This window comes from Desmodus rotundus, chromosome 9, assembly GCF_022682495.2.
Source record: "Desmodus rotundus isolate HL8 chromosome 9, HLdesRot8A.1, whole genome shotgun sequence".
NCBI classification, from domain to species: Eukaryota; Metazoa; Chordata; class Mammalia; order Chiroptera; family Phyllostomidae; genus Desmodus; species Desmodus rotundus.
The window spans coordinates 37,271,448-37,297,213 of NC_071395.1; the positions used below are offsets into that span (position 1 = coordinate 37,271,448).

At 54.9% G+C, this 25,766-nt stretch overlaps 2 protein-coding genes across 7 annotated transcripts; both read right to left on the reverse strand.

Moving 5' to 3' along the window:
- Positions 1–66: 66 nt before the first annotated feature.
- Positions 67–17,581, reverse strand: STK11 (serine/threonine kinase 11). Of its 5 annotated transcripts, none has more exons than XM_024568811.4 (10): positions 16,229–17,581; positions 9,614–9,697; positions 8,628–8,717; positions 7,768–7,900; positions 7,557–7,693; positions 6,507–6,634; positions 4,256–4,313; positions 3,974–4,170; positions 1,150–1,348; positions 67–601 (listed from the first exon to the last, which is right to left on the reverse strand). In XM_024568811.4, the coding sequence occupies exons 1-10, from the start codon at positions 16,516–16,518 to the stop codon at positions 223–225; spliced, it is 1,695 nt and encodes a 564-aa protein (XP_024424579.2). In that variant the 5' UTR covers positions 16,519–17,581; the 3' UTR covers positions 67–222. The 5 variants fall into 5 exon arrangements, with proteins under 5 accessions (XP_024424579.2, XP_071075272.1, XP_024424582.1 ...); XM_024568814.4 differs by having other exon boundaries at positions 462–601; positions 1,134–1,348; positions 16,229–17,580; XM_024568812.4 differs by having other exon boundaries at positions 464–601; positions 1,130–1,348; positions 16,229–17,580.
- A 5,578-nt stretch (positions 17,582–23,159) lies between these two features.
- Positions 23,160–24,937, reverse strand: RPS15 (ribosomal protein S15). 2 transcript variants are annotated; one of them, XM_024568931.2, is made up of 4 exons: positions 24,860–24,937; positions 24,371–24,456; positions 23,384–23,618; positions 23,160–23,297 (listed from the first exon to the last, which is right to left on the reverse strand). In XM_024568931.2, exons 1-4 carry the CDS (start codon positions 24,860–24,862, stop codon positions 23,184–23,186), a joined length of 438 nt encoding a protein of 145 aa, XP_024424699.1. In that variant the 5' UTR covers positions 24,863–24,937; the 3' UTR covers positions 23,160–23,183. The 2 variants fall into 2 exon arrangements, with proteins under 2 accessions (XP_024424699.1, XP_024424698.1); XM_024568930.2 differs by lacking the exon at positions 24,860–24,937 and adding an exon at positions 24,712–24,750.
- Between the last annotated feature and the right edge of the window lie 829 nt (positions 24,938–25,766).

The window sequence follows — 25,766 nt, forward strand, 5'->3', positions numbered from 1 at the left end:
ACCCGACAATTTCCAAACACCCCTCACAACCACAGCTCAAATCGACCTGTTTTATTTTTTCTTTAAAAAAAAAAAAATAAAAAAGGAAAAGGAACCAATCAAGCAACAAAAACAAGGCAGCCACCTGGCTCCCAAGGGCACTGGGCATGCGTCTTGGAGGGCAGGCCTGTCCACCCCCACTTAAGTCCACCCCACTCGATCGCAGTTTGTTTGAACACATTACTAGGTGTGGGAGGTGCTGTGTAGCAAAGTAGAGAGAAGTCGGGCGAGAACCAGTAGTCTAAACGTAAAGTGCATGGCGAGGTCTGTGCGGGGCCCATGGCCTGGCCTCACCCTCCTCTGGCCAGGAAAGGGCCCAGCACGGGATTGCGAAGTCAACCAGAGGTTGTGTCCACGGCCCACAACTGGGAGGAGGGGGGCAGACCCCAGTCTCTGCTGTTCCCCAGCCACAGCCCTCCAAGACCCCCTGGCTTCCTGAGGGATGGTCAGCACGAAGGGTATGGCAGTGGCCTTCCTGGATGGTAGGCAGTGGGCCGGCAGTCGTCGGGAAGACTGAGGAGGACCCTGGCCATGGCACCTGGCCAGGACTCCCAGAGATTGGCTGCAGATGGACAGAAAGTATGTCAATTTCAGGCCAGCAAATAGGCTTGCATTTTGGGGGGCATCCTCACCCTGGGGCCCACTGGTAGGGCAGGGAAACTGAGGCCCAATCCCACAGGGCTGTCAGACATCTGAAGAGGCCAGGGAAAGCTTTGTGGACTTGGGCCCGTGGCTGGGCAGGGTCCAGGATCTCCAGCATCTCTGGGGCCTGATCCACACTTCCTGAACTGGGGCAGCCAGGGATAGGAAAGGGAAGCAGGAACCAGAATTATAGCCTCAGCTAGACACCTACTACTGCCCCCTTCCCTGCCCCTGGCCTTCCTTGGGCAGAGGGGACCCACTTCCCAAGTGGCTGGTGTCCTATAGGAAGTGACCTCTGCCACCAACCCTGGTAGCAGGGTTTGATCACAAACTGACAGGACTTTGAATGACAGAACTGGACCTGGTCAGCCATGGCCACAAGGGTGACTTGGCTAAGTTTGGGCAATGCTTACTCCTGCCCACCCCCACCAACCCCGCTGTGGCCCACCTACAGCCAACCGCCCTCACTGCTGCTTGCAGGCCGACAGCCGCCGGATCTTGCCACTGGCAGAACAGGCCTTGCGGGCAGGGTTGGAGACGGCACTAGCCCGGCGCTCTGCCCTTGATTTGGTGCTCAGCTGCGCTGAATCGGTACCATTCATGCACATGGTCTTGGACAGGCCCCAGCTCTGTCCGTTCTGACTGGCCTCCTCTTCTGGGACTTGTCCTAGGAGGAGGAGGACAAGTGTGGGCTAATGGGGGCCCAAGACAAATAGCCCCCACGCACAGCCACCCAGCTCCCCAGGCACGACCCTACCTGTGCCGCCCAGGTCTTGCCTGCAGGGGCCGTTACCCGGGTAGAGGGAAAGCTGGTCTCAAAGCTGGCTAGCCAGCCAGGGCAAGACCCAGACACCTGGTGAAGGACCAGCGTCCTGGGACAAGAGTGAGAGCCTTGGCCCCCTCATCTGTTCCACGGCCACACCTTGCTGGCACATGTGGGACCTGGGAGGGGTTGGGCTCAGGCCAGGTATGTCTCTCCCAAAACAGCCCATTGGGATGAAGGGATCAGAGCCAGAGACCTACCATGACCCCATCCTCACCCTCAAGGCATCCTGGGGGCCATGGGCCTGGGGCTTCACTTCTGTACTCACTGAGACAGAGAGGAGGGCCTGCAGTGGGGGGGCCCATGAAGCTCAGTCAGCGCACACCGAAACCTGGCCTACCCTCCTGCGACATTGGTGGGAAACTGCCCTCAGGTGCCTGGGGCCCCCATCTCCTTTACAGCAAGTCCCCTCTCTGCCAAGGGTGTCCAGGGCCCACCCAGTGGCTTCCAGAACTTGCCACACCACCCGTGTGTGCCCCGGTCAGAGCTCATCCCTCCTCACAGGAGCCTCCTAAACAGAGCACGTGGGGGGTCGTCTCTGCGTGGATGACCCGGAGCCCAACCATCAGCACAGCATCGGAGGTCTGCCCCGCTCACCCTCGAGGCACTGTGCAGGCAGCAACTGGCTGGCCCAAGGCTCACCTCTCAGGGTGGGTGGCAGGACCTCCAGTGTGGACAGCTGAGGGCCTCTGAGGCTGACCCAGAGTGTGAGGGGTCTTGGATCATCACTGACCCACGAGCAGGTCAGAAAGAAGTAGATGCTTGACGTCTTGGCCCAGAGGACATTTCCAGACTGGGAATCCTCACTCAGGAAAGGCCACTAAGGCCTCTCACACAGGCCTGAAGGGTGCTTGGGAGCCAGCTGTAGGGACCTGTCAGGACCCTCACTCAGCCTTGCTAGGACAGCAGACTGCCTACTGGTGAGGCTGACACCCAGGTGCTGCCAATGAGGATGACATCCAGCTGCCTGTACCCTGTCACAGGTCCCAGTGCCTCTGAGAGGCAGGACACCTCATTCCTATTCTGTGGAGGAGGACAGAGGAGACAGAGGGTCTAGGAGGCCTTACATCTAGGACTAGATTGCAGCCAGGTCTCCCAGGGCCAGAGCACCACACACGTACCCCCTCCAGGGACTCCAGGCCCCAAGCTGACCCTGTGGCTGGCTACAATGGGCATCACAGACACCAGAACAACAGGATTTATGGACCCTGCCCAGCCCTACCAGGGACACAGCTCCCAGGGCCCTGCCGACCCTGCAGGCTACCACTACACACTGGTTCTCCCTGCAATAAAAACCCGCCACCCAGCCCCGGCAGGGCAGCTCAGTTGGTTAGAGTGTCATGCTGATACCCCAAGGCTGTGAGTCCAATCCCCCATCAAGGCACACACAAGAATCCACCAATGGCCCTGGCTGGTGTGGCTCAGTGCATTAAGTGCCGGCCTGTGAACCAGAGTCATTGGTTTGATTCCTAGTCAGGGCATATGCCTCAGTTGCGGGCCAAGTCCCCAGTTGGGGGCATGTGAGAGGCAACCACACATTGATGTTTCTCTCCCTTTCTTTCTCCCTCCCTTCCCCTCTCTCTAAAAGTAAAGAAATAAAATCTTAAAAAAAAAAAAAACCCCACAGAATCCACTAATGAATGCATAAACAAGTGAAACAACAAATCACACTTCTCTCTCTAAAAACAAAAAATTAACTTTTAACAAAACAAAAACCTACCATCAGGCTGACAGCCAAGAAGGGAACACAAGCATCTCACACACACACACACACACACACACACACGCACACACACACGCACGCACGCGCATGCGTTGGGCAAACCTTTATGATGGGGACTGCAGAACCAGCCCCGAAACAGAACAGAACCATGAAGGCTGCAAAGGGATACAATCGGTAGCAGGGAAAACTGCCCAGCCTCCCTCCGACACCTGGACAGGGTCAGTGTGGGCCCATGGGGGGTGCTCGGCCTGGCCCCTACAGCCCAGGTGGGCATGGTGGCTACGCTAGGCATGGAGCTCCTCCTCGAGCTCCTGTGTGCCCCCGGCCTCAGCTTCCTCTGCAGAAAGGTCTGGGCACTGGCTCTGCTGGGTGACTTGCTCCTCTATAAGCCCTGCCTCAGACGCCTCCTCGCCACCTGGGGAAGCAAGGCCACTCATCAGGGCGAGAGGCAGGGTCGGGAGGGCCACTGGACCCTCAGAGCTGGCAGAGGGGCCTCCCACAGCGCTCACCGCCCAACAGGATGAAGTGTGCAATCTGTGGAACTAATACAGGGAGAGCCTGTGCTGCCTCTGCCCTCCAGGGCCCCACCTGCTTCTGTAGGGGAAGGGGTGCCAGCCCACCCACGGCTGTCTGTGCACCCCAGCAAGCCCTTGGGCCTGTGATGGCATGGATGGACCTGCCCTGAGGGTTGGGGATGTTGGGGACATCCAAGCTAGGCTATGAACCACCACGGCTGCCAGACTCACCAGGCATGGTGAAGTCCTGAGTGTAGATGATGTCGTCCTCGATGTCAAACAGGTCCTCGTCCCCTTCATCATCAGCACAGCCATGAAGGTCCTCCAGGTAGGGCACCACAGTCATACTGCGCCACCGGTCCTTGCAGTCCGAGCTTGGTGGGATGGGTACCGGCTCCTCGGCCGGTGGGTGCTTCTTCCGGAACCAGCTACAGAAGTCGGTACATCAGGACAGCCTGGAGCACCCAGCTCCCCATGCAGGCCCCACTCAGCCAGGCACCTGGGCTCACTCACCTGTGCTGCCTGATCTGCTGGATGGAAAACCTCTTGGCTGGCTCATATTCCAGCATCCCTGAGAAGGAGACCATAGGGGAGTCAGCACAGACCCCTGTCTAGCTCTGCCCCGCCCACCTGGTGCTCTCCAGTAGTGCTGGGCCTATAACTGTGTGGCACTCGCAGATCCAGGGCCCTATACTATGGGGACACAGAGACAGTCCAGGCACCAAGACCACATGCAGCCACCTGTGGAAAACTGCAAAGCCATAGGCAGTGTGGCTGCGAAGACAAAGTAGAGACTGCTTTCCAAAACGAGACCAGAGCAGGCCAGGAAGGATGCAGCCCCAGCCCACGCATAGGTGTTAGACCTGCTGTCCACATGCTTCAGGGTGAGGACGCAAGGATTTGCCTCTGCCAGCACCCAGCCAGCAAAAGACAGTAAAGCTGGTGACTACTGACTCTAGCCAGGAGCCCATGGCCCCAGAAACAGCAGCAAGGGCAGCACATCATGGGCGTTCATGTGCCCATGGGGCAGGTACCCTACTAGGACAATCCCATCCCAAGATAATCACTTGAAAAAGGGCAAGACTGGCCCATGACCCACCCAGCCAGGGTGGTAACACCACACTCAGGCCGCAGGGGACCCCAGAGCTAAGGCTTCTGCTGCCCCTACATGTTGTTCCTTGTGTCTCCTGCTCCCTCCCCAGTGGGAGGACAGAGTCATGCCTCCCAAGCATGATGCAGAGGAGGGGAGAGGATAGAGCGCTAAGCTCTGAACACCCCCCAAAGGAGGGCAGGTGTGTGCTCAGAAAACAGCAGCAATTTGGGGAGCTGAGGCTCAGAGTTGAAGGTCTCAGTGGTGTTGGGACAGGAAACGACATGGTGGTTGCTCAGGGGGCTGGGAGGCCCCTACAAGCTCCTGCTTCCCTCGTCCCTGTCTCTGTCCCCAGCTCTCCACACCTTGGTACAGCTGCCACCAATGCCCCCTCCCAGCATGCCTAGGGGATCTGAAACACCAGAACTCAGGGCCTGGTGGCTCTAGAACTCACAGGGACACTGCCCACCACCCCAGTTGATGGGAGAACCTCCAGGCCGACCACTCAGCTAGACCCAACTGCAACGGAGGAGGAGGCACAGTCCACGTGCCCTGTAAAGTAAGAGATGGGGCTGCCCTGCCTGCATCTGGGGACAGGGATGTCCTCTGCCATGTCATCACCCACATTGGGACATCTCAGGGATCAGCAAGGGTATGGGAAGTAAAGGTCAACCAGCAAGGGACAGGAGCTCATGTAGAGAAAACATCAGCTGACTGACACTTGTCCAGGGAAGGCAAATTCACAACACCCGACCCTCAGCAGAACTGAAGTCCCTCATCATGGAAAAGGCCTGGCGAGTGGAGGTCGAGGGCCAAGCTTTGGGCACGCCAGAGGGTGGGATGCTGAGTCCACAACCACCCTGCAAAAGGCTGCTGGAGCCTATGCGCACTTGGCAGAGATCATGAGGGACGGGGGATGGAAAAAAGCCAGGCCAGCCTTGATCTGGGGGCCCTCCTGAAACAGACTGCTTCCTGACTGCTCATTCCTTCCCACATTCCAAGAATAATCAGGGCAGTGTCCCCAGAGCTGGCCACTTTCTTTTAAGTCCTAGGGTGGTGGGCCAGGCCTGCGCTCAGCATCAGGAGCCCAATTCCACCTTTGAAGCATTGAATGAACTCAAATGTAAGAACCAGCTTGACTCAGTTACTAGGAAACTGAAGTGTATTTGGAGCAGCTTGGAAATGTAACTTGATGTTCCCAGTTTTGCCCCAAACTAAGTCCAGATACTGACCGAGCTCCCATGAGGACAGGACGTAAGGTCAGTCACAAACCAGAGCATGACGACTAAGGGCAGAAAAAGAACCTGAGAAACTACTGCATTGATAAATCTTACATACTGGTCACAAGCTGGGTGTGCAACATCCTCATAAAGTGTCTCATCCAAACTCATTACAGCTGGACCTCAGGCTGCCAGCTGGCGCTCCCAGACACCTGCCCACACCCGTACAGCCATGGTATAGACCAACAGCACCACCTGCTGCACTGGCAGGGAAATGCAGCAGGACAGTGACCTGGGCAGGCGGGTGGGGTCCTCACCATTTGGGGAGTGGGGTGTCAGAGCATTTCCTGGACTCAGCTGTTCTCCACACCCCAAGGAGAACCGTGCCCCCACCCACCCTCATGTCCTGCCCCTCCCCAGGGCCCATGGTGGGTCACCATCCTGAGGGCCTCACCTTTCAGCAGGTCCGAGAGTGGGGGGCCGCAGTCGCCTGGGATCGTGTAGTCCCCCTTCCCGATGTTCTCAAACAACTTGTAGATGTTGTCCCCCTCGAAGGGGTACAGGCCTGTTGTGATGTTGTAGCTTCGCCCCCGAGGGGAAGGACAGAGGCCCAGTCAGTCGGGGCTTGTCCTGCAGTCCTGGCCCAAAACCCACCTGGTACAAAACCCACCTGGCACAGGAGCCTCAAACCACCCCCACCTGACCTGTAGGACCTCATATTGGGGGTTGGGATGATCTGGAATAAAGGGTGGTGGCTACACCAGTGAAAATTCCAGGAACTACCTGACTGTACGTATACTTTAAAGGTGGGGTCGCCCTGGTTGGTACCGAGTGGGTAGAGCACCAGCCTGTGGACCAAAGGGATGCTAGTTCGATTCCTGGTCAGGGCACATGCTGGGGCCTTGAGAGAGGCAACTGATTGATGTTTCTCTTGTGCTCTTTCTCCCTCCTTTCCCCTCTCTCTAAAAATAATAAAATCTTAAAAAAAAAATGAAGGGTGGGTCATGTGTTATTTTGAGTTCTCTCAATGAAATACAAACGTCCAGCTTGCGGCTGCCCTCTGGCGGGGTGGTGGACGAAGGTTCTCAATGGGGAGCATGAGTACCATCACTTCAGGAGTGAACGGGTTTCCTGAGAACTCTGATGGGCCCACCAACACTGTTATCGCAAGTGCTCAGGGACACGCCTTGACAGGCCAGCAGACCAATGGGGCAGAATGGGGGCAGGAGCACAGGAAGGAGGCACACAGTGGTTGGATGAACAACACTTTCAATACTTTCTACTTGCTGTGTCTGAGAATTCCCAGTATGAAGCGTCAGGACAGAAGGTGCCCACAAGATGAGTGTGGCTAAGTGTCAACTGATAAGAATAAAGACAAGCAGGGCACTCGACAACTAAGGGGGACACAACCTACAGTCCCACCCGCAGGGGCTGCTAGCCCCAGCTCCATGGCTTCCCCTTGCTCAGTCACCTCAAGAGGGGGCCATAGTCCATAGTTACTTACAGGGTAACCCCAGCCGACCAGATGTCCACCTTGAAGCCGGAGAAGGTGTCCAGGCCATTGGCAATCTCAGGTGGCTGGAATGCTGGGGAGCCCTGGCTCGTCCTACATGTGTCGTCCTCAGCGAAAGGGTGCAAGGCCTATGACAGAGCCAGGTACCCTAAGGAAGTGGCCTTGGGGACTGCCCTGCCCCCACCACGTCCTTGGGTCCTACCTCGGCCACACCCAGGTCAGAGATCTTAAGCGTGCCACTGGTGGTAAGCAGCAGGTTGCCCGGCTTGATGTCCTTATGCACAATGCCCTGACTGTGCAGATACTCCAGACCATCCACCAACTGGCAGAAGTACCTGCAGGACACAAGGGCCACCTGGGGTCACCCAGCGAAACCAAAGAGGCCACAGCTTGGGAGCCACCAGGGCCACCAAACAGAGAAATGACAGGACAAGAGGCTCCTCAGGGAACCACAGGCCACAGGTGAGGCTGAGCCACTCCTAGGCCCCTAAGGGCTTCAGTCACCCCAACCCAAGCCTCCTGGGTAGAACACAGAAGGGCTTCCCGGCTTCCCTCCTGCCTCTCCCCACCAGGCAGCCCTTCCTCATCTCCCCATCACATCAAAGGATGTGTAACAACACCCTCTCCCCAACTGCTCTGACACAGACATAGCCATATAGCCCCCCTGGAGCCCTCCCTGGGGCCAGGGACCCAGGCTCACCCTGCCAGCCTTCCACTCACGCCACAGGCCAGCTGGTCCTGCAGCAAGGAAGGGGGATGATACTTCAGGGGGGCCAGCCAGTGGAAGTACAGGCCACTGTCAGGGGCTTCCTAAGGACCAGGAGGTCTCAAAGCCTCAGGAGCAGGCATACTCGAGTAGGAGATGCGCATAGAAGGGCAACCTGCCTGGGGCACTAGAAACCAGGCTCCCCAAACTCTTGAGTTTTAAAGCACACTTGAGCAGTCATTTCATTAGTAATCAGAAAAAGTTGAAACACAGGACTGAGCCCTTGAAGCCCTTGGGCCTGTGGGTGACATGGCAGGACAGAGGGGCAGCCGTAAGGCCTGGGAGCACACACTCACCCATGAGCCTGGCACACGGGGAACCGCTTCTCGGGCACGCTGTCCAACATCTCCTGCATGCCGCACACGCAGTACTCCATGACCATATACGTGCAGTGCTAAGGAAACCACAGTCCAGCCAAGACTCCACCCCAGGCAGGGCCTGTCCCTGGGGAAAGCTGGGAAGAAGGCCCTAGAAGGTGCTGGTAGGAGACCACAGGCAGCCGGTACAGGAGAGACCAGAAGTGGCTATGTGTCTCAGGCCAAAAGGAAGGGGGCTAGAGGGACAAGGCTGCAGGGCTGGGCAGCCCAGGATCAGGTCAAAACCCCTACTCTTGGCTGTGTCTCCACCATATGGACAGAGAGGAGCCACATGCTGGGAACCCTGTCGCTGCACCAGTGAGTTGGTTACAGGCATCTGTGGAAGGACATGGACTCCTTGGAGGGACCCGGAGCCCTCAAGTGCCTGCTTCTAGGAGCTAAGGCTGGGATGTCAGACTCATTTTCACCAGGGCCCACATCAGCCTCGTGGTTGCCTTCAAAGGGCCGACATAATTTTAGGACTGTATAAATGTAACTACTCCTTAACTGTTAAGGAGTTGAAATTACGTTCGGTCCTTCTAAGGCAACGATGAGGCTGATGTGGCCCCCAGTGAAAATGAGTTTGACACCCCTGAGTTAGAGTCAGTCAGAGCCACACGTTTTGGAGAGAGGGAGCCTGTCCCCCTCAATAAAGAGCAAAGGCCAAGGACAAGCCTGCATTCCAGAGTGATATCTCTGGCCTCAGCAGGCGAGGCCCAAATACCAGAGGCAGGTGGTATGCCCGCCATGGGGGCACATAAACATGGGGTCACCCAGGCTGAGGCTGGAAAGCGTCTTTTCTACACACCCAGTACTCCCACTGAAGCCACAGAGCAAATGGGGACCCCAGCTAGTTCAGGAATAACTGGGAAAATGGACGCATGGGTGTCATCACCCGTGTCTACCCACTCGACCCTGAAGGATATATCTTCTGCTTCTCCTCATTGTACAGTACATCCACTAGCTGGATGACATTTCTGTGCCGCAACCTCCGCAGTAGCTGAATTTCCCTGGAGAGAGGACAGAGCATTAGCCAAGCCCTCTACGCAGTGGGATGTGGAGCTCGCTCTTGGGTGCTGTGTATAGGACACACCAGCTCTTAGGCACCAGGAGGACTGGTAGGCTCAGCCACTGCCCCTTCCGTTGTACCAGTTTGTACAGGGACAGCTAGCTGGTGGGGCCTGGACAGGGACAACACAATCAGGACACTTGTTACACATTTCAACTGAAGATGAACAATTTGTTTTACAAGAGACCACACAGAAACGGTACAACAAGGTTGGCATGAGCAACTATTGTGTTTGGAGCTGGCTTACAGAGGGCTCCACAGATGGGACTGTCACACAGTAAGATGAGGCCACGCCTGTCCTCTGGCATCTCATGAGGACTTCCTTCCTCTCCCAGCACTCCGCAGCCCTGCAAGAAAAACGACGCAACCTGCTTCGTTAGAATGGACACTGAGGTGCCACTGACAACCTGGCACAACCACACCTGTCGGCTTCTGACAAGGGCTGAGCCCAGAAACCATCTACAGGTGACACGGGCCCTCAGGAGCAGGAGCAGCAGGAATGGGGAGCCTATGGTGGAGCTCCCCATGCCTGACTGCCCAACCCCAGAAATGCCTTTCTAAACTAGGCACAGATAGCCCACAGAACTGTGTGGCTGTGTTGGGAGTGGGAACCCCCACTGCTAATTGGGGGGTTTAGGGAGCACACCCCAGGGTCCTCACTGATGAGGACCTGCCCACGGTTCTGCATCCCTGCATCTGAAGATCACCCAGGACCCACCTCCTGGGCTGTGCCCCACTCTGCTCACAGTCAGGGTGAAGTCTGACACAGAGCAGACGATGGCACCTTGTCCTCTACAGTGAGACAGCTCAGTGCTCCTGTTGACACCAATAAAATGTGTGTGTTTTTTTTTAAAGAAGGGGGGTCCATCCACTTAACTTCACTGTGGGGGGAGTATTGATTTGTTTGTCCAGTACCTGGATCAAAGCACTCTGTGTAAACATGGAAGGCCCGTCACTCACACCAGGAAAGAATGGACATGCCATCGGCTCCGCAGAGACGGGGCAGTGGGAACCGATTGCCCCCAGCGACGGAAGCCCGTCTACCAACGGCACCTTGGGCAAGGGAACTGGAGACGTGCCATCAGCATGACCCAAGCTGCCTTCTAGAGAAAGCGCATGTGGCCACCAAAACCATTACTGCAGTGGCCTTGAGAGCAGAGAGGGGTCTCTACCTTGTCAACCTCCCCTACAAGTTGCCTCTCTGGCCAGAAAATGAGAATATTTAAAGAAAAAGGAAAGGCCAAGTGCCCAGCCAGGATGCAGGAAGTGAAGGTGAGGAAGTGGCGCCTTCCAGGTCAGGGAGGCTGCCTCTGCTCCTCTGGACCTGCCCATGGACAATGCCCAAGCAAAGTGGACTGTTCCATGACTCTGATTAACAGGAGAGAAAGTGAAAAGCCAGGGTCAAAGCTTTGGAGAAATGGAAAGTGGCCGCATCCATGCCAAGGCAGAAACGCATGGAATAAGCAGGGGAGACAGGGCCACGCCACAGCCACTGCTCGAACTACCCAGCCGTGCTGCCCTCCACGTGGGGGGCATGTCCAGGGCTGATGGTAGCTCTGGCAGAGGGACACTGAGCAAGATCCCCCTACCTCCTGGTCCTTCTGCAGAGATTTCTAAACACACAGCAAGGGGCCCTCAGAGGTGGAAGAGGGACTAAAACAAGGGGAAATTTGCTATAAGCACAGGCCGACACAAACACTTGTACATAAACATTCACAGCAGCAGGATTCGTAACAGCCAAGGAGCGGAAACAACCCAAATGCCCCTCCACAGACAAATGATGAATAAACAGAACGTGCCATCCACACAGCGGGTTATTACTCAGTCACAAAAAGGAGTGAAACACTGATAATCGCTACAACGTGGATGGACCTTAAAACAAGATCCTCAGCAAGAGAAGCCAGACGCAAAAGGCCACACAGCGTGTGACTCCATTTATGTCAAGTGTCCAGAACAGGCACATCCACAGAGACAAGAAGTGGGTTCATGGTTGTCAGGAGCTGGGGGAGGAGCATGAGGGTAACTGATGATGGAGATGGGGCTTCTTTTGGGGTGATGGATGTTCTGGAATGGTTAGTAGTGAAGGTTCCACAATCTGTGAAAGTACTAAATGCCACTGAATTACACATTGATAGGGTGAATTTTATGCTACATAAATTATGGCTCAATAAAGCTGTTGAAAAAAATAAAATAAAGTTCAGCCACAGGATGGATGGACGCAAGATAAAGGGCAGCGTCGGCTGAGATTCCCAACACACTCACAGGCGAGGAGCCAGAATCCCACATGCACCCTGGCCCAGTGCCCCACGCTCCCACTGCATCTCAGAGTTCTCCCGCCTTCCCCCCTCCCCGGTCAGGGAAGGACCAGGCAAAGAGGGAGGCCCTCAGAACATTCAGTGCAGGTGAGCCCCAGCAGATGGGCTGCGCCCTCTTGCTGTTTTTTGTTCCCCTGGCAGCAGGCCAGTCTGCTCACAGTGGAATCCTTCCCAATACTTAGGGGGCAGGCAGTCCAGCAGGTACCGGGACCTTGTAGGGGCCACTTGGGACAGAAATGAAAGCCAACAAAGTCCAGGGTTCTGGTTTTCAATGTGCTAAAACCACAACCATGCACCATCCATATCCAAGTACCTGCCAATCACTGCAAGGGGCTCCCAGTCTTGCCAGGCCCAGCAGGGACACTAGTGTCTGCTCCCAGAGCTGCCACCTTCATTGAGGGCCCCGCCACATAGGGGGCAGCAAGGGAAAAGGAGGAACAGCCCGAGTGGCCAAGCACATTATACTACGTCACCTCCCTAACACAGACAGCAGATACGCACCAGAAACCACACTCAAAAGAGAAGAGGAGGCAATGTGACACTGAGCTGCAGTGGACCGGTGGTCTGGACACAGTTTATCACACTCATGCACGCTTCCTCTGACCCAGAAACTCCACTTCTGGCAATATGTCTTTCATACCCTTGAGCCTGTCACATCACATGGCAAAAAGTTAACTCACCAACACAGCAAAGAGGTCCACAGCACAGGGAGAGTCATACCCGGCCCTTGTGGACAGAGCCCCATCCTGGGACAGAAAGGCGGGTCAGCGTGGGCTGCAGGGCAGGCTACCCCATGACTCTGTACGGTCTTGAGCAGGAGTGAAACTGTTTCACGTTTCTAAAGAGTCGATGAAAAACCCCCCACAAAGACTGCAATTTGATGACACGTGAGTGTTGTGTTCTATGAATTCGAGATGCCATCTGTGCAGTTGTACTGGGGGTTTCCCTCAGCCCTTAGCATGCCCTGCCCGGTTGGACCCACTTACCACCTGTGCCCCAGAGTGTGCCCACCTGGTAGGGAACTATCTGTACATACAAGAAACCTTGCTACCCTGAGAAGGAGTGGGTTCAACTCTGCCAGACACCATTTTTGGGTTCAATCCATGAAGTACTACTGCCTACTGGAAAAACAAATACATACAACTTATTTTTAAAAAGCAACCCCTGCCCTGGCTGGGCAGCTCAGTTGGTTAGAGCGTCATTCCTATACATGAAGGTTGCAAGTTCGATCCTCGGTCAGGACACATATAAGAATCAACCAATGAATGCAGGAGTGGAACAACAAATTGATGTTTCTTTCTCTCTTCCTTCCTCTTACTCTCTAAAATCAATCAATAGTTTTTTTGTTTTTTTTTTTAAGTGAACCTTAGGATACATTTATTGTTCATTAGAAAGTGCTTGGCTAGGGTAAGAAAACACAAATAAAAAAGGAAGTGAGGCAAGATGCATTGGTATGAGGATTACAAGAAATTTATTTTTACTTGATGCTTTTGGGAACTTTCTTGTTTTACAACAAGCAAGAGGCCAGATGAAGACCCACAGCAGCCGTCCTAGAGGGAGTGCGTGAAGGGAGGGGTATTCTGACTTGTCCCACCACCAGGGCAAACACTGTCCTTTCAGAAAAAAACTGGTCCAACTGAGGCTTGTCTGTAAGGTTCCAGACACTCTAAGAGACCAGTGGCTGCAGTGGAGTTTACTAAACCTTTCACAGACAAAGAAGCTTTTTCCCCTACAGCAGGCTGGCTGGCAGCAAGGGCAGCCCGGGAGCTGACACCTGTTCCCCTGCCACCAGAGCTCTGTATAGGGTAGGCCCACCCAGTCTCCTCCTGCAGACCTGGGACTACAGAGCAGGGGCTCAAGAAGGGACAGCTAGGAGCCAGCCCAGCACTCCAAGGGAAACCTCAAAAAGGGGAACCCCCACACACAGGTCCAGGCCTGAGCTAACGAAATTGAGCACTGGCTCATTGCCTGCAGCTAACACCTTATGCTAATTGTCAGGGTGGCCAAGACCACTAACCACTGGCCTCCCTGGCCTGCTTCCCCTCTGGTCCTTCCCACAGACACTGTGAAACTGGTTCCATGCAGCCCCAACACCACATGCCCATGTGTTCCATAAGCTCTTGGGACCTCAGCTGACCCTTCAGGAAACCAGGAGCAGGATGCCAGTGCTCTGTGGCTCCCAGCTGGGCTCTGGTCATTTGTGTCTCTAGTGGAGTATGAGGGAACTCTCGAGTGGTGAAATGCCCTCTAACTTGACCTTGGTGTGTGCAAATTGCGTCTCCTGAACAGGTGCCTGTATCACAGGTACATTACACCTTAGCAAAGTGGGGCCCTCAGCCCAGCCCAACATGCCCTCCATCATGGATAGAAATGCAGACCTTCTCAGAGCTGCTGGCCCTGCAGCTACCAGTAGATGCCCTGGTCTGCACCCTGAGGCCCCTGACTGCTAACAGGGTGGGCTTGGGTGGGTGACTAGCCAGGCAAATCAATTGGTGCTGGAACCTAGCCACTGGGACAGGACTCTGGAAACCCTTCCTACCTCGGGCTGCTGCACTGGAGAGGCTGGGGCCTGAGGTGCCCGGCAGCAGAACACGTCAAGCAGCCAGCACCAGAACACGTCATGAACTAGTGCCGACTCCATCAGGAGCACTCAGCCAGGCAGGAGGAGACCAGAGCCCGTTCCAGGAGAGATGCGGGATGATGCCTAAGAGAAGCCAGGAGGACTAGGACAACTCTGGATCACAGGAGGGAGGGCCATTTCCGGAGCAGCATTCCAAATGCAGGAACTCACTGCCCTCAACCTGCAGTGGTAGCAATCTGGCTGCCCGAGGGCCACACTACCCCTGTGAACTTCTAATGAGAAAACGTGACTTTAGGCCAGCAGTCAAGTGGGAGTTTCAAACTTGAGGATGAGGTGTCACCAAAACCCACCTCCCAGATAAGAGACGGGAACAGAGAACTGACCAACTGGCTCCGGGGGCCCAGACACATTTCACTCAGTGCCCACAGGCTGGGCTGTAAAAAAGCCTCACCAAAACACTGGCCCCCTTGCCCTCTGCCCCACCCGCTCTGGAGCTGCTCAGAGTACCAGGCACTGACATACCCTCTTTTCACCTCCCCCAGGTGGTTCCAGAGCAAAGGAAAACAGCTCAGCTCTCCTGCCAGTGGGAAGGAGGGAGGTGAAAGCCGAGCAGTGGTGAGCAGCACTTCTGGACGGGCCTGGCCAGCCAGCCAGCCAGTCCAAGGTCACAATCAGTCCAGCCTCCTGGCCCGTTAGATAAACCTCTTCTGGGAATCTGGAGGCTGGGAGGAGAGTGGGCGTGGGGAGGGCAGGGTTCCAACCCGAGGCAATAAAGAGGAACGCCCCCATCCTGAGACCAGAAGGAGGAAGAAGACAGGGTCCCCACCGCTCTTGGGGGATTCCTGCTGGCAGTCCCGGGCACCTCCAGGATGCCTAAGGGGTAGATGGCACATAATTTATGTAAAAATTTATGTAAAAAGTTTCACAGGACACAAGCAATTCCCCTCTGTGGGCCACCAGGCCTGCAGTCAGGGATGTCTAATGTGACATCCAGGCCAGCAGGAACTGGATAAGTCCTCGCTGCTGACTGATAAGCTGGTGCAAACAATTATTTTTGGCAACAGCAGGGTTCCCCTCCAACAGGATAAACAAATTGCGTTTCGCCTGGCACTAGTACTGGCTGCTCGAGGGGCAGAAAACCTGCCGGCCTCCAGGGCCTTTCCGGGAAGAAACTCAGGGCCAAACAAACACCGGCTGGCTCAACTGGGAACCTAAGTTCTTTGGCCAGCTGGGAGAGTGAGAGGGAGAGGGGCGCGCCCCTGCCGAGGACAACTTTGACACCGAGGACAATAGCACAAATACACCAGGGCCCAGCTTCAACAAGCTAGCCTGACTTCCTGAAAGTACTTAAGCACGTCGACACTTTCCCTAATAAGGGGGATGCAGAAGCCATCTGCTCAGCTAAGGTTAGGAAGGAAGGAAGGAAGGAAGGAAGGAAGGAAGGAAGGAAGGAAGGAAGGAAAGAAGGAAAGAAGGGAGGGAGGGGAGAAGAAAAGGAAGAAGGGAAAGAGAGGGAGGATGATCCGGAGCACTTAGGGACCCCCAAAGCTGGGTAGACCAAGACGCTAACACTTACTTCTTCACGTTGGCTTCCCCATTGGGGATCCTCCGCAACTTCTTCTTCTTGAGGATTTTGACGGCTCTCCTGCACAACGTCTCCGAGTCCAGCACTTCCTTCACTTTGCCGTAGGACCCCTCCCCCAGCAGGTCCCCCATCAGGTACTTGCCGATGAGCTTCGCCCGCTTGCGGCGGGGCTGGTAGATGACCTCGGTGGAGTCGATGCGGTGGATGAATGTGTCCATCCCCACCGACATCAGCTCGCCCTCTGTAAACATGCCCAGCTGCTGCGGGTCTGCCACATCCATTCTGGACTCAAGATCTCCGATTCGCGTCACCGCCGGTCCCTTAATCCCGTTTATGGATACCCCGATGAGAGGTTCTTTTTTTTGTCTCCCCTACCCCAAATTCCCTTCTCAAAAAAGTCAACAAAAACACAAAAGAAAAAAAGAGAAAGAAAAACCCTTCTTCAAAAAGAAACGATTGTACTAAACTTGAGTTCAAGAGACGTGCCTGGTCCGAGGCCCGGGCATCCGACGGGGAGCAGCGTCGCAAGTGAGACCCGACCTGCCAACTCCAGGTTGGGCCGGCGTGTCCACGGGGGCCCTGGGAAGGCCGGTGGGGTTGCGAAGTGCTAGGTCATCCTCCAGAGACTTTAGACCCTCGGGCAAAAAGGGACGCGGCCAAGCCAAGTCGTCTCCCGGTCGTCCATTACCAGCCAGCCGCAGCCCGCGCCTGGAGCCCCGGCAGGCCCCGGAGCCCCCAAAGCCGGGCAGTTAAGCTTCGCTGGGGACCGGGGTGTCTCCAGCGGCCTCACTGTCCTAGGCTCCCCGAGAAGTGGCAGGTGCCTATCCGGCTCGGTCCGCTGAGGCCAGCCCCGGGCGTGTGGCAGGAGGCCGCCTGAGGCCCTCCTGCCACAGGGAACAACTTCCGTCGGAGCCGGTTGCCTGGGAGCCCCGAAACGGGCCTGGGACGCCCCTCCAAGCGTCCTCGCGGACACCCCCCCGACCCAAACGGCAGCCGGCGCTCGCTCTCCGCCCCGAACGCCGTCCGCTGCAGCCGTCGAAGCGCAGGAGAACCCGTAGGACACCGAGCAGCCGAGGCGGAACAGGCCACAGGCACCGGGCAGGGGGTTCCCAAGGCAGCGGGGCCCGGGCGGCACGTCCCCAGCCGCTGCCACCGCGCGCGTGGAGCAGGAGGGGCGAGGCTGAGACCCAACCCATGCAAGGCGGCCGCGTTGCCGCCCGGCCCCGCTGCAGCCGCCGTCCGTGCCTCCACCTCACTCGCGGGCGCCCGGGGCCGCCTCCCCCTTCCGCACCCAACACTCCACCGCCATCTTGTTTACCTCCCGCCCCCACCCTGCGCCGCCGCACCGCCTCGGGCCCGTCCCACGCGACGCCGACGTGTCCTCCTGTTGGCCGAGCTGGCACGCCCCGCCCTGCCACGGACAACGATTGGGCCGTTTGGATCCAGGGGCGCCTAAGCGGGGATTGGTTCGTGCTTGGCCCTGCCCCAGGGGTGGGTACTGGTCGCTCATTGTTCCGCGGAGGTGTCCTTCATCGGTACGGAAAGCGAGCGTGGGGAATTAAGGCTGTGGTGCTGACCTCGGAAGGGTTTGGGGTTATGGCAGGAGGTCGGGGAGCCAACTGCCTCGTAGGGACGTGCGCGGGGTAGGAGCAGTCTTCGTGGGCCAGGATGCGGCTCGGGGACTTCTCCCCCAAGATCTTTCTCGAGGTGAGGTCAATGGTCAAAAAGTAGCCCACCTCTTTCCATCTCTAGCTGCCGCAGCGAGAGGAGCTGCCGCCACATGTGCCCACTGCACTGGATTTTGTAAAGAACTGCTTCAGCTTCCTTGAGGAACACACAGACATACAGCACCGAACCCAATAATCTGAAGGACCGCAACTCTGACTACAACGGGTTGATTGACCGCAAGACGGGCGTGAAGCCTGAGACCGATGGCAAAGGTGTATTGGTCGTCCTGAAAAGATCCGGCGAATGAAAGCTAGCCATCTCCAACGGATCACCATCAAGAATGCCCCAGCCACCCTGAGCAGCATCCTGCACTTGATCCGCAGGAACAGGTACCTCCCGGATCCGCGCAATGCCACAACCGCAAGGCCCGCGCCATCCTGCACAGCCAGAACCCGGTGCTTGTTAAGTGGAATAGGGCCACCCCAGCAAGAGCTCCCGAACAGCCCCCTTCCCTCGAACCAATAAAAGCATCAGCCAACTTTAAAAAAAAAAAAAAGCTAGCCCAAAGTGACCAAGGCAAAAAGCCTTGATTAAACATAGCTGGGGCCGGAGGGTAAGAAAGGTGAGCAGGTTGGTCTCTGCCCTCAAAGAAAACACAATAACTTACACTGATTGTGTATTGAAATAACAACTTTGTTAAAAGAAATGCCATTAAAATTAACCATACCCACTAGGATGGCTATGATACCAAAAAAGGGACAATAACAAGTTGTGATAAGGATGTGGAGAAACAAGAACCTACTTAGAAAAGGTGCAGCTATTTGTAAAAACAGGCAAAAGGTTAAACACAATGTTTCCATATGGCCCAGCAATTCCATGTCCACACAGAAAACTGTTTACAGATATCCACAGCAGCAAGATTCATAGCAGGATTCACAGCAGCCGAAAAATGGAAACAGGAAATTTGAGATCTTGCTTCCTGGCAATTGTCAGTCTGGGCTCAAATAAACTCATAAAAAAATTTGTTAAGTGAAAAATAATTCAAATGCCCATCAATGGGTGAATGGACATACATAATGTGGTCCACAAAGTAGAATACTACTCAGCCACGCAAAGGAGCGAAGCTCCTCCATGCTACAACATGGACGGACCTTGAATGCATAATGCTCATTGACAGAAAACAGATCAAAAAGCCACATAGTATGTGATTCCATTTGTGTGAAATGTCCAGAACAGGCAAATCCAGAGACAGGAAATGGGTCAGTGGTTCTCAGGGGCTGGGGAGTGACTGCTAAGAAGGGGGCTATTTTTTGCAGTGATGGAATGTTTTAGTCCTCCCTCTTTTGCCCCCATCACAGGTGAGCAGACTGAGACTTGCAGAGGGGAAGCCACCTACCTGCTCAGGCTGAGTGGGAACTCATACCTGAATGCCCAGCCCAGGACCCCCCCAGGAACCCTATAAGGATTCTAGCACTATCTGCTCAGGGTGATGCGGGCCTTGGGGCTCCCCAGCTACGCTGTCTGCTTAGGGTTTGTTACAATTAACAAACCCAGGTCAGGCCAGCATGGAATCAGATTTTGGGGGCCTGAGACCCCTATGGGCTGCTCTCAGCCTCTCCAGGGACCCTCTCGCTGACTTTAGCTCTTTTCCCAGCAGAAATCCTCAGCTGAGGCACCTTGGCCTCTCACTTCCCATTTCTATTAAAGTACGCTTAACAACAATATTGTATATCATCAAGTATAAGGCCACTGGTGGTGAGATGCACTATTATTCTATGAATGGCCATGAAAAGCAAATAACAGCCAGCATTAATACTCTGAAATGACCTCTGGGAAGATAAACTGTGACAAATGGGAATAACCATAGGGCTAGGTGGTAGTTATAAGTACTTGGAATAGCCCTGGGAAAATTCTTGTCCTGCATTCTCTCATGCTTACCAACCTACAGGTTTTGCTAAGAATCCTGGGTTTACAGGTGTAGGCCCCAGGTTATAGGTGTCTTCAGATTTTAAATGAAGGGCTCCACACACAGACATTCATGTCCAGCCAGCCCGCAGACCCAGTTGCTCCTGCAAAGCCCCCTTGCTAACCTTCTTGCTTCCCCCAGCTCTGATGCCAAGAACTGCTTCCCCACTGAAGACAGAGGAAGCCAACTGTCTTGGCCATTCTCCAGGTTGGCTGCCCCCACCCTGGATCTGTTCCCACTCAGTGGGTCAAGAAAATGTCAAGTTCCTGACCACAGGCACAACTCACCCCAGACCCAGGTCATCCCCCACCCCATGAAGTGGGACCCCTGGGGATCAGGGATCCTTCCAAAAATAATCAGCTCTCTCAGGGAATCCAGCCATGGTTGCAGATTAGGATGTGGCCAGAGAGCGTGAGGTCTGTGCGAACCTCTGTGGTGGGGGCCCGTGGCCCAGGCTCTCTGGGTGCTTGTGTGTGATGCTGGGGCCCACGGGTTTTCAAACCCACACAGTCTCTTGGGGTAGTGACACCCGGATTGTCCCTGTTGTCACCCCTTGTTGGACCTCGTGAACAATAAGATGGGGATGCACAGACTCACATGCTGAGTCACCTTTCACACTAGACCACATCCCTCTCCCCCACCATGGACATCTGGGTTGGGTCATCCTCTGTGGAAGTCCTGGGTACTGTGGGGTATGAAGCAGCCTCCCTGCCCTGACTGGTGTATTGCAGTGGGTTGGGCATCATCCTGCGAACCCAAAGGTCACTGGTTCAATTCCTGGTTAGGACACATGCCTGGGTTGCAGGCTGGTCCCCAGTTGGAGGCACATGAGAGGCAACCCACTGTTCCTCTTGCATGTCGATGTTTCTCTCCTCTTTCTCCCTCCCTTACCTTCTCTCTAAAAATAAAAATTGAAAACAAAAAGATCTCTCTACCCTTGCACACCCCTCACCTACCCACCTCTGTACATTGACTAGATAATGCATATTCATTGTGGAAATTTTGGGAAATGTATTTTTAAAAAATGAAGCAGCTTCCCCGCCCCCCCCTTCAATGCCACAAACACTCCAGTTGTGACAATCACACATGTTCCCAGACATCATCTGGAGACCCCTGGGGGAAGGATCACTCATGCATGAGAATCACTGGTTTAGCAATACACATGTACTTAGAAGTTTAGAATCTTGTTTCAAAATACTTCCGGGTGTAATGTATTTGGGAGAAAGTGTACTGATATGGCCCCTAGAATTTTTATTTATTTTTTTTAAAAGATTTTATTTTTAGACAGAAGGGAAGGGAGGGAGAAACATCAACGTGTGGCTGCTTCTCAAGAACCCCTCACTGAGAACCTGGCCCGCCACCCAGACATGTGCTCCAACTGGGAATCAAACCAGCGACCCTTTGGTTCACAGGCTGGCACTCAGTCCACTGAGCCACACCTGCCAAGGTGGATTTTTATTTTTAAATAAGGTGTAGCAAGTTCCTGGTTGGTGTGGCTCAGTGGATTCAGTGCCGGCCTGCGAACCAAAGGGTCACCAGTTCAATTCCCAGTAGGGGCAAATGCCTGGGTGACAGGCCAGAGTCCCAGTAGGGGGCGCACAAGAGGCAACCACACACTGATGTCTCTCTCCCTTCCTTCCCCTCTAAAAAAAAAAAAAGCGCTATGAATTTCCAGAGTAAATTGTTGTATCGTCTTCACAATCAAGAAATATTCCCACCACTCCCAAAAGTCCCTACCTCCCAACCTCAGCCCTTCCTGAGTTTTGTCCCTACAGTTTAGTCTTCTGCAGATGTCTCAGCATAGGTGAGTTGAGGCCTGCCTATGTTCCTGTGAGCGTTTGAAGTGGGTCCCTTATTGTGTCTCCACAACATTCCATTGTAGTTTTTTCATCCGGCCACCAGTTAAGGGACCCTTGTGTCATTTTCTGCTTTTTGGTGACTGAATCATGCTTCAGTAAACACACATGTGCAGGTCTGTGGAGTTTTTATTTGTGTACCTGAGAGGGCAATGGCTGGGTCATATGGCAACCCTCTTTTAAATTTTGAGAAACTGTTAAACTGTCTTCCAAAGTGGGTGCATGTCCACTGGCAATGCCTGCATGAGTTCTGCTTCCTCACCAGCACGTGGTTTTGTTCAGTTTCTTTTTCCCCATTCACATAGGTGGCACATTACTTGTCTGAGAGAGGCCCGCCACCTCACCCACATTAGGATGGCTACTATCACAAAACAAAAACAGTAAAAGCCCCCCCACAAAAAACAGACACTAAGTGCTGAGGAAGATGTGGAGAAATTAGAAGCTTGTGGACAGCTGGTGGGGCAGCTGCTATGGCAGAAAGGATGGCGGTTCCTCAAAGAATTAAACATAATTACCATTCAATCCAGCAATCTCATTTCCAGGTAGACTCAAAACAATTGAGAGCAAGACACATAAATTATTTGTGCACACATGTATGTAGCAGCACGATTCAGAACAGTGTAGTGTCCCCCACGGGTGACTTCAGCCTTCCACTTGCTCAGGCCAAAACCCAGGTGTCACATGGACCTTCCCCCCGACACCATCAGTCATGGGGACTCCTTAAAATCTCAGTGCTGCCCAGTCACCCACTGCTGAGGCTTGACCCTCCCTTCCCCATCAGAAGGAAACAAATCTGATCAGGAAGCTTTAAGGAGCAGGATTAGGACCCCTCTGCATCACACTGTGCAGAGGTGGTACGTGACGCCCGGATCTGTCCTGGAGAAGGCTTAACCCAAGGCCCAAGGCCGGGGGTTCTTGGGCCATTGTGCAAGGCTTTCAGATACCAATAAGGAACATCATGTCCAAAGAGAGGGATAGATGAAGGCAGCACAGTAAGAAAGAGGGGCAACAAGAGACATTGGGCAGGTATGTAAATTGGAGGGAGTGGGGTAAGAGGCTCAGGTCATTCAAAGGCTCTTGCTGTTCATGTGCTTGACTGTACAACCGAGACCTTGAATGGGGAGCATGAAGGGCCCAAGAAGGCGATGGGGGCCCGAGGGGAGATGCTACACTTAGCCCAGCAGTGGCCACCTCTTTGGGCCAAAGGGCATGCAGGGATGCCAGGTGGCTCAACTTGTGGATTTGGGTTTGGAGGCTCAAGGCCTAGGGGCACAGGGAAGACAGTTTAGATTCCTGGCCACCCTCAGATTTGTCACAGGGAGTCCCCAACCCACCCACAGTCTGTGTTGCCACCACTCAGGCCCCCTTCCCTGGGGGGGCTGACACCCTGCCCAGGGCCCCAGACACTTGAAAGGATGGGTTGCACTCGAACTAAGTAAGTCTGTGCTTTTATTGGCTACTTGAGAGGGATGAAGCGGGAGGAATGGGTGGCCCCAATGCCGGGCCGGCCATGCTTCACTGGCTTATAGGTGATGGAGAACTCGCCCAGGTAGTGGCCAATCATCTCCGGCTGTGGGAGGCAAAGAAGGGCCCAGTGTTAGATGACCATGTGTGGAAAGGCCCACACCCTCCCAAGCAACACAGCCTCACACACACCTTGATTTCCACCTGGTTGAAGGTCTTCCCATTGTACACGCCCACCATGCTGCCCACCATCTCTGGCAGGATGATCATGTCCCGCAGGTGTGTCTTCACTACCTCAGGCTTCTCCATGGGCGGCGCTTCCTTCTTGGCCTTGCGCAGGCGCTTTAGCAGTGAGTGCTGCTTCCTCCGCAGACCGCGGTTCAGCCGCCGCCGCTGCCTGGCACTGTAAAGCTGCATCAGCTGCTCACTAGGTGGGAGAGGGCAGGCGGGACGCATTGGGTGGTCTAAGTCCCGGTAGAAACCAATACCCTCCACCCACTAACAATGCTGTTCCCTGTAGTCCCCAAAAGCAACGTTCACAGCCCAGCCAAATACTCAAGATAAACCCTGCAAATTCAACAACCTTCACATCACTGTCTAGAAACCGAGGCAGGAGGACGGGCAGCTCAGGTGAGGTGGTGCAGCAGGAACCCCGTAGGCAAAAGGCTGTGCACCTAAAGGCCTCAAGAATCCAGGAGAAGGGCCAAGTCTAAGAAGCCCTCAGCCTGCTCTGTGTTTCCAGGAAACTGGGTCCTCCATGCCTAGACCCAGGTACACCTTCAGCAGACACGGGGCTCCTGGCCGTCAGCAAGCCTTCCCCCTCACCTGGAGGACCAGACCCGCACCCACCCTGCCCCTGGGGGCAGAGTTTTAAGAAGTACAAGTCAGACCACCACCACCCCGCCCAGAAGCTTCCAGCTTCGACCAAATCTTAAACCTGGAGCCAAGCCCCGGTCCGCTGCCTGACCCTACAAGGCTCGTGAGCTACAGACATTTGCGTTTTCAGGTGGATGGGAAGATGTCAGACAGGACACGTTAAAGTTCTATTATTGTCAAACCGCAGCCCATCCGTCTACCCTCGAGGTAAGGCCTACCCGCGTGAGCACGTCTGCCTGCAGTCCCCAATCCCCCGGGGCCCCCTTCCGCCGCCACCCATTCCGTGGTCCAGCAAACCCTTACTAGGACATGTCAAGTAGCTGGTCGAGATCCACGCCGCGGTAGGTGAACTTGCGGAAGGTCCGCTTCTTCTTCTGTTCCACTTCCGCCTGTATGGGCCCGGGTCAGGGGTGAACGGGAGCCGAGACCCACCTCCCACCTCCAGGGCCACAGCGGGGAAACCTGGCCCAAGGGCCCCGCTGGAAAACACGCAGCACCCCCGGCAGACGAGTCCGTGTGGAAACACCACCATGGGCTCGTACCAGGGAGGCACACGCGGCTACGGGGGCCCGGCTGTGACAAGAGGGCACCCACAGTCCGTCCCTACACAGGCCGTCCCCGTCCCGGGTTGTCGCGACACCTACCAGGCCCGCCCCGCGACCCCACATCCGGTGGCCCCGGCGGCCTGGAGGCCGTCGCAGTTGTGAGGGCTGACCCCGGTCCCCCAGGGGCGGACGGAGCCAGGATGGTGCCGGATAAATTCCCACAGACTAGCAACGGCTTAGCTCTTACCATCTTGCCGGTTCTTCGGAAAGGACCACCCACTCCACGTCTGCGCAATTATCGCGAGCTCGCCCATGTGCCCCGCCCCTCGGCCGTGCGTGCGCAAGCGCTTCAGCTTTTCAGGGGAGGGCGCGCGCCCTCTGTTGTCCGGAGGGTAGAGCGCAGGCTTCGAGAACAAAAGCGGTGGACAAGAGGCCTTTGCATTTGCTGGGGCTTGGACGCCAACCCCCAGGTTGGGGTTAGGCGCCTGGAGTTTAGGGCCCTTTTCTAAACGTCGCTGCCTCTTTCAAACATCCTATTCGTGCTCTGTAATCTCCGTTAATGGAACCCTCCTAGCAGGTGTTTATGGAGCACCTACTGTTGGCAGTCGATGCTGTCTGGTTCGGGTCCAGCGTTCCATGTTGCAGAGTGAGAGACAGTCTTCATAAGAACATGGTCATATAGTTATCAGAGCCAGGAGGGGGTGGGACACTGGCTTCTAGCAGTCAGAAAAAGGCATCCCTGATAAGAACCAGCCAGCCTTGAATTGACAAAATTATTTAAGTAACAACTATATAACAATGCACTGCTAGGTTTGTAACATAAGTTGATGTAATAAATATAACAGTAATAGCAAAAAAAAGGAACAAGGCACTAAGCTATATAGGAGTACTGTTTCTATATTCACTGGAATTAAGTTAGTGCCCATCTGAAGGTGATTCTGGTATATTAAGATGTATATGGGCCCTGGCTGGTGTGGCTCAGTGAATTGAGTATCAGCCTGAGAACTAAAAGGTCGCCAGTTCAGTTCCCGGTCAGGGCACATGCCTGGGTTGCAGGCCAGGTTCCCGGATGGGGGTGTGTGAGAAGCAACTGATCAATGTATCTCTCACACATTGATGTTTATATCCCTCTTTCTCCCTTCCTTCCTTTCTCT

Coding starts and splice junctions, on each gene's coding strand:
- STK11 (XM_024568811.4), bottom strand. CDS start 16,518: ATGGATGTGGCAGACCCGCAGCAGCTGGGCATGTTTACAGAGGGCGAG. Junction 9,698..16,228: donor GGGGAAGCCAACGTGAAGAA/GTAAGTGTTAGC, acceptor TCCTCTCTCCAG/GGAAATTCAGCTACTGCGGA. Junction 602..1,149: donor CTGTCGGCCTGCAAGCAGCA/GTGAGGGCGGTT, acceptor GTCCATCTGCAG/CCAATCTCTGGGAGTCCTGG.
- RPS15 (XM_024568930.2), bottom strand. CDS start 24,735: ATGTGGGGTCGCGGGGCGGGCCTG. Junction 24,457..24,711: donor GGGGTCGCGGGGCGGGCCTG/GTAGGTGTCGCG, acceptor GGGCCCATACAG/GCGGAAGTGGAACAGAAGAA. Junction 23,298..23,383: donor TCAACCAGGTGGAAATCAAG/GTGTGTGTGAGG, acceptor TGCCTCCCACAG/CCGGAGATGATTGGCCACTA.